Below are 15,725 nucleotides of genomic sequence, written 5' to 3'. Positions count from 1 at the left end.
ATCATCGCACGATACTGTTATTTGCTTTGCAGGATTACTACACAGTGGGTAGTGGGATTTTGACCTTTGCCACTGCATTGGGATCTTGGAGTTCCTATATATAATTAGCAAGGAGTGTGGCAGGCAGAGTGTGTGTAAACATTACTTTAAGATTTTAAGGATCTTTGCATACATGTTATGATGACAAAGAGATGTATGAGGCAGCCTCTAAATGTTTATGTGCACATACATATTACTCCCTAATTTATATTTGTCATACTGCTACAGACAATAATTTAACTGTTGCCAGACCTGTCAATGCCCCAAGTATCAGAACTCTCTGGTGTAGCAGATCCTGTGGGTAATATGTGTATTCAATTTACCTGACAAGAATACAACCTAAATTGTCCCTTTAAGAAGAATGTCCATACACAGCTTTATCACTATACATTTTGTTTAATAAAAGGATGTAGATGTTGTGGTCAAAAGCAACTGGTGTGGGAAGCAAGAGTTAATTGGAGGATACTAGAATCTGGTCAGGAAAATAAATGTGGGATAATGTAGGATCCATGCTAACAGACATGCAAGCATATTATTATTATAGGTTAACCACTGAAAGAAGCAGTGACATAACGAAGCAACCAACATGCCAGGCCTGTGATGTAAGGGTTCAAATATAAATGCATTCTATTCAGCAGATAGTCTAGAGGAGGACAGGTGCATCATGTGCAAGTATGCCCTGCTAAACAGCATGTGGAAGAAAGGGGCAGCCTGCAGCAACACAATGAAAAGGAACCATCTACCTAGACTAGGGTTTGTTTAGAAAAGACAGTGTATAAATGTAAAATAAAGTGTTTAAAAGTGTACTATTTTAATTTCACAATAGCGTCATCTATTGTTGTTGTGTCTTTCGGCTTTTCCCGGTTAAGGGTTGCCACAGCAGAACTCCGGTCCGCTAATGATTGGCAGTTGATTTTTACGTGCTGAGTTGCCGGCCCTAACGCACAACCTTCAACGAAGGTACGCCCATTCACGCATGTCCCCATAGAAGACGCTCTAGCTGAGAATACATTTATGAAATCAATACCCGCAACTCTGTCCCCTTGTTTCTACACTAAAAGGCCAGTGATCAAGAACTGAATTCTAAAAAAATGACTGACAATGCCAGGAAGGAAATGAGAGAAAGACAGACAAAGAAGGTAAGGAAATATACATTTTTTTGTCATTCTGTGGTTAACTGTATTTAGAAATGACTGGCATACTGTGAACAAAGTTAATAAAGGAAAGAAATGAAAGCAGTTTATGTGCACACAATGTTTATAATTCTGTCAAAAGTAATGTGAGTTCTAACACTTTTGATGCAGTATTTTCATTATGGTGTTCAGTGGCTTTTTGCTGCCTGATTTTTCCTTTCCCCTGTCTTTGCAAGTTAAAATGAAGTAATATGCATCAAACAGAATATCTGAACTTCATTTTTTCCAACATCAGTCATGCACACAGGGCTCCCATGGCCAGAAGGCATATAATCCCCTGTCAAAACTTTTTAAAGTCTAAACAGAATGGTAAAAACATTTCAGAATGCATAATTCAGTATTTTAAAATGGCAATTTGCTTGAAAGCCCATACATTTTTTAGTGTCATATTAATGCACTCACTGTTTTGTCTGCAGATTTACCTTGCAGGTAAGTACCTGCAACTTGAACACCAATGTATGATCATTTCCCTTGGGGATAATTCAGATAGATTTATATTTACAACTGCAATAATACAGTGATGGTTCCATGTCTAACACATTTAAGGATGCATTCATCAGCCATTTTTGTGGCAGTTTCAATCAAGATTAAACAACCAGCAGTAGCTTTTTGCTATCAAAGGGTTACAGGCATTTGAGAAAGAAATGGAACACAGCACTACCTTCTGAGATTTTAATAAATGTAGGGAGCACTGCTAGCAAAAGTGTTGCTGTCCAAATAGACTGACATATACAGGCCAATGTAGCCTCTAATGACAGAGTAAGATAATGACAGACCCCACTCAAAACCAGCAGGAAGAGGAAGATCAATCTCGGCAGAGTGAGGGAAAAATGCTGGCTTTCTTCATGTTAGCTCATCTCATACATATCTATCTGCAGCTGCTGCCCGGTACTGTGGTGTTCTGCATTAACTACACAGTGGATCAATAACAATTACACCTTCTCAAAAGCATGACACATAGCAGGATTGGGCTGACATTTCACTCAGGCCAACATTGATCTCAGTGAATCTGATTCCAGGCCCAAATTCAAGTCAGGCCTGGGTCTAGCTAGAATAAAAACAGACTTAAAAGAAAAGGGCAACCAGCTGCTTGTTCCTTCGCTCAGAAGTAAACAGCACACCCATCTGCGCATTCCGCATTTCTAATCTACTGTTCTTCCTGTTGCTACCAGCAATTTTAATACTGATCAAAGTCTTTTTTTTTTTTTTTTTTTATAAGAATTACTCACCGTGACATCAATGTTGATAATATCGCCATCTTGAAGTGCTCGACTAGAAATACAAACAGAGACAAATGATTAGAAAAAGGAGTTCCCAACAACTGTACTGGAAGGATGACAACAACATCTACATACAGAAGCAACATAAATAAGCAATTTGCAAAATCTTGATGAAATCCACAGTTAGATAAATATTTATAAGTCGCTACAAATCCCCAATCCTTTGCTTACTTCTAAGGAGCAGCAGCTACTCAAATTCAAAGACAACCACTGCTGAGAAATGGTTTATTTTAAACAAATCTATTATTTAGTCAGTTCAAAAGCGGAAACATGTCTGATTTCATTTAGTACACATGGCCTTGGTAGCATCAATAGTTATAGTTATTGTCATACAAAAGTTTACCAATAATAAATCTTACAGTACTATGTCAGACCGAATACATGGCTTCTCATTCTCTACAGGTTGTTAATACAGAGCAAGTTTCCCAGTTAGCTTCATATTAATATGTTTCTAATAATATAACATTTTAACAGCTATACTATAACACTTAAAGAAATGACTTTATACTTCGTCCTCAGCAGGGAATGCTAGTGACTTTTTTTACCAATCTAGACAAACATTTTTCAATCTGTTTAAAAATGATGCATCTATCAAGTGAGTGATATATATGCTTTTAAATAATGGTTCACATTTTGTTAATGTCCTGCCTTTAATTATATACACTACTGTTAATAATACCAATTCATGATCTTTCTTGTTTTTTTTATTTATTTATTTTTTTGGGGAGTGGAATGCATATATATTCTCCTACAGAGCTCTAACCATTACTGGGGCATAACCTATGGCTCAGATGTTTCACTAAGAAAGGTATTTATTAGATGTTTTAAGATCTGAAAGAGCTAGCTGGATTAATTAAAGGGTAAGTAAGGAACAACGCGTTACTGCAGACACAAAGTAGTAGAGATGAAAAACTTGAAATAATTATGCACAGTTGTATTTAAACAGAACATTAGAAAGGAAGCAATATGTTGTAAATGAGAAACAGACATTCAGAAATTCAGCATTTCATCACTGTGGTAAGTTTATCCTCTGACCTAGGTCAGATATTCTATGTACTGTTATAAAAATGCAGTCCCTCAGCCACAATAACCAAAATGTCTTAGTAAGATTTACAGCTGCAGAAACCTGCTATGCTGCATACATAATTTCATTAGTATATTTCTACTTCCTTTACCATTTCTGGGTATGCAACATTTTTGAGTCACATGACCTGACTCATTGTTTTCCATCAGAGACAGAATGTAGGCTAAATGTCTTTAAATGCATGACTATATTTAGAATAATATTAACACACAATTCCAAGCATTAAATGAGGGCAAATCTTAATTTGAACAGTAGCTTAAATAATAATGTTTGTCCTAAAAACTAGTGGGATGTAATCTATTTTTTTTCTGAAACACTGACATGCAATTAGAGTTAAAACTGCCAAAGTGTGCTGTTTACTATCATGTACTACAGAAACAGAAAAAAAACAATGTAGAATCCACAGAGAACTGTTAATACAATAATTATATTTAGTGAAACTATAATACTCTCCATACAGTAAATTTAAGCATTTGGAGGAATTATTTACATTGGATGACTGATGTCACATTTTGACCACTTCTATTTCAATATCAGTACGCTGTACAGTATAGTACAGCATCACTACATGGAATACACTACTGTATTCCAAACTGAATAATTAGCTGTTGGTCTACACTGATGAAGCCCCATGTTTCAGTCAAACTACCTATGATAAAATAAGTATATGGTGCTATAGCGAGGCTAATGTTTTAGAATAGAAAATTGTGTGTATATTGAGTGAAACTGATCTGTGACAGAGATGCATACACATCCCTTTATTAAGAATATAATGAGAATTTGACAACTGCACAAAAGTTCTGCATTATGGAGGATCAAAGAAATCTGCTTTAGTGTATTTTCAGAGAATCTCTAAGTAAACCTACTGGGTACTAGCTTGCATAATTCAGAATTTTTACATTCTTCCCAGATGAATTCCACACTTGAAAAAAATCTGTTTTATTTTCCTTTTAATGTGTCTTGTACTAGTAGTGGTTATCAGTCTGACTTTACAAATATATGCCTTTCCTTAGTTACAAGAAAAGGTGTGCAAGTCACATTGTATTACAGCCTGGCTCAAAGTTAGTGTGTCATTTGGGTGCATCACTGTTGATTAGTGTGCAATTTGCTGGCACTTTTGACAATATAGGAAGGCCAAAAATGCTCCTATGTTGGACATACCATTTCTTTATGTGTGTGTGTGTGTGTATTTGTGTGCATGTGTGAAGATTTCAGCACTACGTAATTTCACTTTTCTTGACAAATAGTGACCCAAAAATTCGAAAATAAAGGCCAAGAGTACAAGAGATAAGGTCCCTTCATGAGTGTGTAGAGGACTTACCTCCCCCAAAAACAATATTTTGTCCTTTTTTGGATTTATTTACACTTGGTTATCAAGTGATGTAAGTATCAGAAAACTGGAAGTTTGCAAACATTTTATCAATCTTTGCACTTATGACATTTCACATGATCACTTGCAAAATATTATTAAGTAAGGCAGCCTACAGCATGTCATAAGGTAGTAGCTCTGTGAGGCAGACGGATAGACATATTTCAGTGCCTCAGGTGAGTGGGGTTCGAATTGTGGCCCTGTCACTGGAACATTCTGACAGGGAAGGAGAGGAATAAAGGGGCCTGTCTAGCTCTGCTCACCTGGGGTGGTGGGGGTGGGGACTGAGGGTTCTAGGAGAACACATGGAGAAGTTTGATTTCTCTGATGAGGACTGGGGAACCCCTTGTTGTGTTTAAGGGAAGGGAATGGGACCGCTCACTAGGAACATCATTTGCAGAAATGAAGGATGTTCAAAATGGTCAGCCCATTGTATGCCCCCCTTCTGCTCCAACAGCCAATAGTTAATGGTGGAAAGATAGATTTTAAAAGTGAAAACCCCTGAACAACCCCTATGGCTGTCTGAATGATGGCCCCACCTAGATGACCCTTGCCTAAGTGATGGGTAAAAAATGGGCTGGGAGCTGGCTGATGATCAACAGGCAGAAGGGGAAAGGAGTGTTTAACAATTCAGTAGCCTGGGTAAGGAACTGTCTGAAGAAAAGGATGCAAGATCAATTAGTAAATGGAGTCCATTATAAAGATGGTGCTCAGCAGACTTTTTTTTTTGTATCTTTTTTGCCTTCAAGCATGTAACCATCAGGTCTCCCCAACAGAATACTTGCCATAGTTTCCTGATGCCGGGGGGTTTTGTGAAGGGAACTATCATCATCCACACAGGCAATGGGGGTGGTTAGATAAGTATTTTCTTGTTTATGTGACCTAATCCCAATCCCTGGTGGTGACGTGCTCACCAGTGTTACTGTGAGGGCTGTCTATGCTCCCACACTGTCAATGCATGCAACCTCCTTTGCATGTGAAGACAGGAGCTCCCCACCACCAGCTTGGACAAATACAGGGTATGTCCCTCCTGAGTGGATGCTACTGTTGGTGCTATGTGTTACCTTTTCTACATGCTACTGGATCAGAAGAAACAGACAGCCGAGAAACCACATACGTCCACCCCAGTACAGTCCCTGCCCATCCTTCCTGCCTTTTCACCAGTCACCACAGCGACTATTCAAACTTGGGTTGTTTGGATTGTAATTAAGCAATAACCCACGCCTGGGTGTGGGCAATGCTGGATTTACCCACGTTTGCCATGGTTTGGTCACGAGGGCAAAGCCCAAGTGGCCAAACAAAGACAACTGTGGGTAAATCCAGCATTACCCACACCCAGAATTGGGTTATTGCTATTATACAATGACATTATTTAAGAAAAAAAATACTTAGTTTTCTTAAATAATGGCATTGTGTAATGCCTCCTTGCTGCCCTTCCACAGCTGTCCGGTATTCTGCAACAGTTCTGATGTATTGCGCATGCTGTTGCTTACACAGTACATCAGAGCTGTGGGTGGAAGCAACGGAGAAAGCAAGATCTCCGTTGCTTTTTAGAAAGTGTCTTGCTATGTTAAAGAAGTTTAACACAGCGAGACAGCTTTAAAAATGGAACTCCTTTAACGTAGCGAGACACTTTCTAAAAAGCAACGGAGATCTTGCTTTCTCCGTTGCTTTAAAAAGTGTCTCGCTATGTTAAAGGAGTTTAACATAGCGAGACAGCTTTAAAAAAAGCAACAGAGATCTTCCTTTCTCCATTGCTTTTTTTAAAGCTGTCTCGCTAAGTTAAACTCCTTTAACATAGTGAGACACTTTCTAAAAAGCAACGGAGATCTTGCTTTCTCCATTGCTGTAAGAAAAAAAAAAGACATACTAATGGAAAAAGTCTGGACGACTGGACCTTTTTCCATTAGTATAAGTCTGATTTACAATGTACACATTGACCAATCAGCATGCACGTTTTGGAATATTAATGGGGGGTCGTTGTATAATTCGGACTTTATCCCTCTATGCCTCCAGAAGGCTAGTAATCAACTGACTTGATATTTGTGTCACATCCACTCTTCTCCTTTTTTAAGGGTTTATTATATGTTTATTTCTTAAGTCTCTTTTTAAGACATTTCATATCACCCAGCTGATTACTACCTTTACTCCTCATCATTAATTGAAGTAGTCACCCCAAGTCCTTTGTTGTTGATCTTATTTCCACTTCACACATCAACTTTTCTACTCAGTGTTATTGATCTCTTACATTTAACTTAGTTTTTTGCACTGAGCACTAAATGCTTCCATTTCTAACATTATTTACCCTTGGTGAATTACATCCCTCCATTGTGTGTTACCTGTATTGTATATTATCCTGTCATCTGTAAAAATATGTTAGATTTTTTTCATTCATACTGCAGAGCAAAAATATTAAGTATGCAAGTGCTAGACCCTTTTACAACTGACACCATCAAGATCATTTACTTTGGATACAAACTCCAATCTACTACAGCTGTAAAAAACTGAAGATAGAAGTGGCAAGGAAGAGGAATATATTACGTTGGCACGAACAGCCAAATCTTTAGATTTTGGATTTGTTCAAGTTCAACTAATTAATAGTAAACAAAGAGTGAATGGCCTCAAAAACGTTCACTAAAGAATAAAGACTGGCCATGTTTTCCAAAGGATGAAAAAAGAAAAGCTGAGTGACATTGGTTTAACAGTAGCAAGGAAAACCTCTCAATCTAATAAGATCTCAGCGCTTTAACATAAATACAGTAAACAGTAACAGACACTTGACTGAAGTACTCCACACTCCAGATATTTTAAGACCTGAAATAGTCCTTTGTATATTATTTGTGTATTACCAAAAAGTAGGAAACAAACCAGTCTGGCACAGTAGATGAAATGCCACAGAAAGAGAATAATTGTTAAATTATGATACCATGATCCACTATATCAAATACTATGCCAAATGCTAAGCTTGTCCAATACACAAATGACTCTACTATCATCTGCTCTGCTGAATCTCTCCCCAAACTCATGCATGAAACTCAGCTCGCCTTTAATTGCACTGAGACATGGATACTAAACAATCACCTTGCTCTAAATGCATCTAAAATCAAAAATCATGATCTTCACCCCATCTACAAACACCAAATTAGACAAGAATTCCTTCTCTGTAGTAAGCCAAAACATGGCTCCTGTCCAAATAGTCCCCCATACTAAGCTTCTGGGTGTCATTATCGATGAACAGCTAAAGTTTGACATTCACCTTCAAACTAACATCAAGAAAACTCACCAGAAGCTCGGAATGCTTTACCATCATAATCGCTACCTTACTTTTTCAACTAAGCTTACCCTCTCTACCACCTACCTCCTTCCCTCTCTCATGTATGAGTCCCCTCTCCTTACCAATCTACAAGCCACCCTTAAGGCTAAACTGGAATCCTGTTACAATAAGATTGCCAAGTTTGATACCAGCTCCAAATCCTCCTCCCACCCCTGCAATGCCTTACATTCCTTGAACTGGCTGGAACTACCCAATTATCTCTCTTACACTCAGCTTTGCATCACTCAAAAACTCATTTTTAAGCCATCAAACTGCCCCTCTCTCCTCCGTCCTTACTCTGCACCTCCCCAATTGATCGCTCAGGTCCAATAAGCAGAATCTCTTTGAAGTGTACAAAACCTTACATACTCCTGGCCAATTCCTACTGCCATTTTCTCTCGCACGAAAATGGAACTCACTTCCTCCCCATATCCAAACTACCCAGAACCTCTCCACTTTTAAGACATTGCTCCATTCTGGGAAAGCTCCTGCTTTCACCACTCCTAACCTCCTCTCAACTACCCCCATTTCTCTCAATCTATCTTTCTCTCCCACAATTCTAGCCAACACTAGCCATGCTTTTCCTCCTTCATCTCTCTCTTACAATTACTTACTAACACTTGCCATACTTCCTTCCTCCCTCCCTCATCTCTCTCTTACTATTACTTACTCCCCTTTTACCTTACATAATGTAAGCATTAGCATTCCATACAAAACAGAATGCTTATCATTTCATGTTGCCCTAAACTATTACTATAGTATACTACAAAAATCCATTGCTACTATGATCACTACATCAATATGTTTCTATTCATTTTTAAGTTGTTTCTATTTATTTTTAAGTTGTGTAATCTTTTGCTTTAATTTCTGTCAATATTTTATATCAATCCTGTATTAATTTTCTGTTTTTGTTAATATGTATGTACATGGAGCTTTTCTTCCCAGGCATCCATTGAAAAAGGGCTCATCTTGGCCCAATAGACTTTCCCGGTTAACAAACTGCAAATAAATAAATACATAAATAATTGAAACAAGAACCTGTACCCAAGAAGAGATCGGTTACTATTAATCAGTATAAAAACTGGCCTGTTTGTCAAAAATGGCTATAAAGGCTACAGGTAGGTCTTTCTAAAAATGTGCTGAAAAAAGGAGGCTAGAGAAAGAGTAGAAGTTATCAAGAAAATTGGAGTCTAAAGAAGGTTTCTTGTGGAGCAAGATAATTAAGGTCTCCTTCAGTAAAGAAGACACCTTAGCAAGACAGTGTGGGAGATGTTGAGGAAAGATACTAGGACTTGTAAATCCTAGCAGATACAACAACACTCTGCAATTTAAGTACTTTGTTTGGAAGAACATTTAAAAGTAGCCAACACAGTGGGATAAAGAGACTGAGTAGGATAAAAACTCTCTCTTCAAGCTAAACAAACAACCCAAAGGGCATATAATGTCTACTAAAGCCAGTTTTGACATAAAAATGGCATCCACGGCCAAGGACAACCACAAGATTTTCTTTAGCAATGTTTGTAACCTCAAAGACTGTACACAACAATGTGCAGAGCTACCTATGAATATAGTCATCTACACAGAGCCGGAAGATATAGCAAATGTACCAGCCAAAAAATTCAGCTCCAATTTTATACTCTTCTCCTCCCACGACATCCCTCAAAACATACCACTGAACATAACCCTTCCCAACCATCACTAGGGAACAAGTCTTAAATGCAATCTCCGCGGCCAAGAGCACTGCATCGATTGGCCCTGAAAATATACCATTATGCCTCCTAAACTGCATGAAGCATGCCTAATAGGACAACTGGAGTAGTACTAAGCATTCAGTCAGGCTTAGAACTACACAAATGGAAAACTGCAAAAGTCATCACTCTGCATAAGGACAGGCCTTTTACAGACTTCAGAAACTACAAACCTATAAGTCTGACTAGTCTTATATGCAAAGCCATGGAAAGAATTATGTGGAAATGATTAATAATGACATTGGAAACCTCCAAACACTGGGTCTAGCCCAGTTCGGTTTTGTCAAGGGAAGATCATGCCTATTCAGTTTGGTAGACTTCTTTGAGAAGGTGACAAAGGCAATGGACAAAGGCAAAGCTGTGTACACTGCCCACCTTGACCTTGTCAGTATATTTGATACAATACCCCATTCATGCATTGTAAACCAACTCATAAAACTAGGCATAAACCCTCATGTTACACACTGGATTGTCAACTGGTTCTCAGAGAGGACCCAGGAAGATAGGATAGGGGAGTACATCTGCACAAAGAGACTGGTCATTAGTGGAGATCCTTAGGGCTCAGTGTTGAGTCCTCTTCTTTTTGGCATTTACTTCTCAGAAGTCAAGGCAAATGTCAAGTGTCTCTAGCTGACCAAGTCTGCAAATTACTTCAAACTGGAAGCAGTCACAGATTTCCCCAAGACACTAATATCCTCCATAAAGGGCTAATACAGACAAATAAGTAGTTCCATAGGCATGGTTTAAAACTCAGTGCCAAGAACTGCATAATAGTATCCTTTGGGATGTTGGCTACCCCAGGAAACTACATCAGTGATAACACATCCCTAAGAGTAGACTCAGTAGTCAGGGATTTGGGAATGTATGTAGACAGAAATCAGGTTTTTGAACAACATGTGTCCAAGGTGGTGAGCAAAACATTCAATGTTGCTCAACTTATAAACAAGAGTATAGCATTCAGGTCCACGAAAGTAATTGTTCCACTGTACTAAGCCCTCATCAAATCCATCATTAAGATTAATGCCTCCATCAGTATGTACCTGGCCAGGCAAATGGAACATCCTCAGAGGTTCCTCACAAAAAGAATACAGGGCATTAACAACACATCCTATGCAGATCACCTCAAAACCCTATCCTTATAGTCTGTTTCCTACAGACTGTTGAGGGGTGATCTATGTCTGGCATACGTGGTATCCCCGGATCCTGCTCTGGTTGCCCTCTTACATATCTGCAAAACAAACAGCATTACAGCTTCCCAATCCATGGATGTAAACATTACCTGTGACATAAATAGGACATGTTGGAGAGACAGGTATGTGTGTCAGAGTATACCCCTTCTCTGGAACAGGCTTCACATCCATGTGAAGCAGAGTTATTCTTTGACCACAGTTAAGCATAGGAAATCAGATATTCACCTCTGGTATTTTACCTATGTCTTTAATGGATACAGGCAACCTGTACATGTTTGAACATGCATGGCTTAGTTCACACAAACCCCTTAAAAATAACCTCTAGGGCACCAAACTTTTTGACTACATTTGGGATGCAAGGCTAGGCTTAAAAAGGCCCTTCTGACTGTTAGCCTAGTATATACCTATGAGCCTATGAGCCCTCAGTGTGGTTCTGGCAACTAGGATTCTACATTAAGATCTAATTGAAGGAGGGGTTAATCAGGGGCTTGAATGGACAAACTGAGATAAATTCACTTATCCAGAGGAAAAGAGACAGCTGCAGTTTACTGCATAACTATGTCCTGGTGAGGACCAGGAAGTGTAGTAGTAGGAATAGTTGAGGACAGAAATCTTGGATAGCCAAGCAGTACAGTCATGCAGTGGTCACACGCACACACTCGCACACTCACACGCACACACACACACACACACACACACACACACACACACACACACACACACACACACACACACACACACACACACACACACACACACACACACACACACACACACACACATACACACACATACACACACACACACACACACACCAGTGGACTCAGTACTGTAAACCCTGCTCTTAGAGGACATCCATTGTCATTGAAGGGAGGGCTGTAGGGCATAAAACATCCTACCATTCCTACACAACAGTTTGCTAATGGCCACCTCTTGGCCCCAGTGATAGCTGTAAAAAGCTAGAAGATGACTCAAACAAAGACCTCTTGCTTCAGGAAAGATTATGATAAGTAGGGTGGAAAGAGAAAAAGAGAGAAAAAGATACATTGAAAAGGTTAAGTGTTCCAAGAAGGTAACATAAAAGCCTATGCTATGCAATTCAAAGTGGGCAGTGAAAAAGTGACAATGACACTGTCTCTGGAGACACTTTTGAAATGCTAGTGATTCACAGCAAGGCAAGCATAACTGAATGCAGACATATGGCACCAGTAATCGTGCAGTGCTCACCACAGCATAGTGAAGAGTCAAGCAATGCATTACGGCAGACAGGAGGATTCACTGAAAAACAAAATCATGTCAGTATGACCACTACCATAAACCTGTCTTAAGGTAATAACACATTCTAAAATAAAGTTAGCCACGTATAGTGATGCACAGAAGTCAGTAAGCCAGTATAGATTATCATTTAATTAATCAATTAATTTTATTTGTTACTTTTGTTGACTCAGGTAGTTTGAATGAGCTGTGGCAGCCCCTTTTCAGTGGAGGCCTGGGGAGAAAAGCTCCAGTGATAAAATAGGCAATTTTATGCAAGACAGGAAAATTACAGTATTGACTTCTAATAACTGAAAGGCAGCTATATTAGAAACAATATGCAATCAGTAAAATATAGTAATTACATATTAATACAAAACAATTTGGCATATGCAGTGAGGTTTAAAATGTCAAGTTACAATTTTACATTTATAGGTAGGAGAAATAAGAGAAAGATGGTGTGGGAAACTTAAGTAGAAAGCAGAGATGAGGTGATAAGAGCAGAAGGCAGAAAGTGGGAGAGGAAAGGTGAATATGTGTATATTTGTTAGGTGATATAGAGAAAAAGAAAATTATAGTGAAGTTGAAACAGATACAGAAGGTCATGAGTACGAGCTGGAATTTTGCTGGAGGGAAAAACTTGTCAGTTAGTAAAGAGAGACAATACAAGCGGTAGTAATGGCAAAGGGGTAGAAGTCAGTGGGAAATTTACTTTGAGAATTTGCTTTGTTAATGTATATAGGAGTAAAGAAGGTGTGTATGGGCCAGAGCACTCTAGCCTGTGGAGGTACAAGAACAGAGCCAAGTTTTACCAATTGTCTGAATCTAAATAGGTTGGTTTGTAGTCTGATGACAGTATGGATAGAATTCCAGATTTTGAAGACATTATGGGAGTACAAGGACAGACGAGCAGAGTTGTAGGTTTTAGTTATGGTTAATAGGAACTTTTCCCTGAAGAGCATTGATCATGCAGAGATGTAATATTCCACTAAAGCTTGCAGTGCAGGACATTTGTGGATTATATTAACAGTGGTAAACTGGGTGATATATAGTATGGAAGTTCAAGTCAGCCAAACTGTGTCAAGGCCTAGTGAGAATACTCTATGCAGAAGAAATACAATTATTTTTTTAAACTTTCTATGTGGCACTGCACTTTTAAAGAGTCAACAAAGCTAAGGTAGCAACATTCACTGAAAAAAAATTGCAACAATGAAAAGGGAGAACAGAGTTTAAGACTGAATGTGACTGGTCCTGAAACAACGTTATGCAGCAAAGACCCAGACTGAGGAAATGATACAAAATGAAGTAATGAAAAACAGTGACTGATAATGAAAATGAATAAAAGCATGGGCAGTCAGAGACGATGAAGAAGCAAGGGGGGATAGGTACTTCTGTCCTCTGTTCAAGGAAGGAAAAAAGGAAGATCATCTAACATGATCTGCTGAAGTGCAGGCCAAGTATTTTGATTCCAGCCTTCTCAAATTAAATATGTAAAAACCAATGACACACATGAAAGCATTAACCTCAACAGGACACAAGAAAAGGTCAACCATTATTTTAACAAATTATGGAAGGAACAAAAACACTTAAAATGTACAAAGAGGGAAAATGTGCTTCACTTCCATGAGAATGGAAGCAAAACAAAGACACAGAACTGATTACATGGCAGTCTATCTTTAGTACAAGGCAAATTACAAAATCAAAGCTGTAGAAAAGAACTGTGAAACTTCTGCATGGATTCACAATGGGAAGTCTCGTCAGATAAATCTATCTGAATTATTTGATTTCTTAATGAAGCAGGGCAGCATATGGGTTGCTTACACCTTAGAAAGCAATTTCATTGAGTACAAACAAAAATGTTCATGAACACAGCAAACAGCTTTGAAGAGGATTATGGAGGCCCTAGATGGCAGTATGAGAAGCACACTTGCTGGACAAAACGAGAGCATAACAGCAAAAGGAAGATGGCTACCAGATGGATTGTTCCGGAAGCCAGTAGTCCAATCTGTTTCAATGTCTTTAGAAGTGACACTGCACAAGTTCTGCAAAGGAAATATGCATTATTTCTTTCTAAAGTGACAGAATCACATACAGAGCTGTAATACAAAAATGAGTTGAAATGATAAAATGGATTCAATAAGGCTGGAAGAACAGTCTGAAACATACTTTGTTAAAATAAAATGCAAAATCATGAAACACAATTAGCAGGGAAAGAAAAGCCCATGAAACCCATGATAAGAATGTGCAACTGCATAAGAAGCAGCAGCAGCAGTATGCTGACTATAACAAGAACCTATAAAAAGAGACTGGGGTGGGTCATACAGACAATTTAATTAATCAAGTTATTTTCAAAAGCAGCAGTCTGTTTACATTCTGTATATATTTTGCTGAGGCAGGTATGGATCCTGAGATGTCATCTTTGCAAGGATTGATGCAGAGAAAGGCAATAAAATGGTGCATAGTCTGTTCCTGAAGCCAAATAAAACTAAGTTAACTTAATACATGCAGCCTTAAAGAAAAGACATTCGCATACAGAATGAAGAAAAAAATCAAAGAGGGCATAACGAAAACGCTGTAAGTACATTAAATTACCCAATAAAGTCAGACAGTATGTCTTCTTAACAAAAGCTTAAAAAGAAGGAAAATGAGGAAGTATTATATCACAGCAAGATTTGTAAGTGACTGAAACAGTCTTCTTGAGAAGGTAGTATAATTACAAAATACAAGGGCACTGACTGAACAGGACAAACACACAGCAATTCGTATGAGGGAACAGTAAAGTTTTGGTTGAGTAATATCTGGAACTTATCCAATAGAGGTGGAAAAGTGTATAGCAGATGGCACAAGTGGCTTTTATCTGTAATCAACATCTGTATTTGTAGTGACTGCGGTGGTGGTGCTGCGGTAGCGCTGTTACCTCACAGTAAGGTGTTGTCCTGTTCGATTCTCAGCTAAAGCGTCTTCTGTGTGGAGACATGTGTGAATGGGCGTACCTTCGTTGAAGGTCGTGCGTCAGAGCTGGCAACTCGGTACGTAAAAATTTACTGCCAATCATTAGCGGACCGGAGTTCCGCTGTGGCGACCCCTAACGGGAAAATCCGAAAGACACAACAACAACTTTCACAGAAAATGTGCTACCTGTAAAACACCCTTCATTATTCTAGAGTAAAAATGTAAAAACGTATGGGGGCAGGAGGAGTGGCAACATTCCTGTGCATATGAATCTTAAGAAATATAGAAGACAAGTTTGCTACT

The 15,725-nt window shown here is 38.6% G+C and overlaps 1 protein-coding gene across 3 annotated transcripts in view; it reads right to left on the bottom strand.

Moving 5' to 3' along the window:
- Positions 1-15,725, bottom strand: part of METAP1D (methionyl aminopeptidase type 1D, mitochondrial) — a 1,999,572-nt gene that overhangs the window by 934,492 nt on the left and 1,049,355 nt on the right. For all 3 annotated transcript variants that reach the window (XM_044075535.1, XM_044075537.1, XM_044075536.1), the window contains one exon: positions 2,462-2,504. In XM_044075535.1, coding sequence (XP_043931470.1) covers positions 2,462-2,504 — 43 coding nt within the window. The remainder of the gene's footprint in view (positions 1-2,461; positions 2,505-15,725) is intronic.

Source organism: Protopterus annectens, chromosome 6.part1 (assembly GCF_019279795.1).
Source record: "Protopterus annectens isolate FY-2018-M chromosome 6.part1, PAN1.0, whole genome shotgun sequence".
Lineage (NCBI taxonomy): Eukaryota > Metazoa > Chordata > Ceratodontiformes > Protopteridae > Protopterus > Protopterus annectens.
This window is presented reverse-complemented; position numbering and strand designations above follow the sequence as displayed.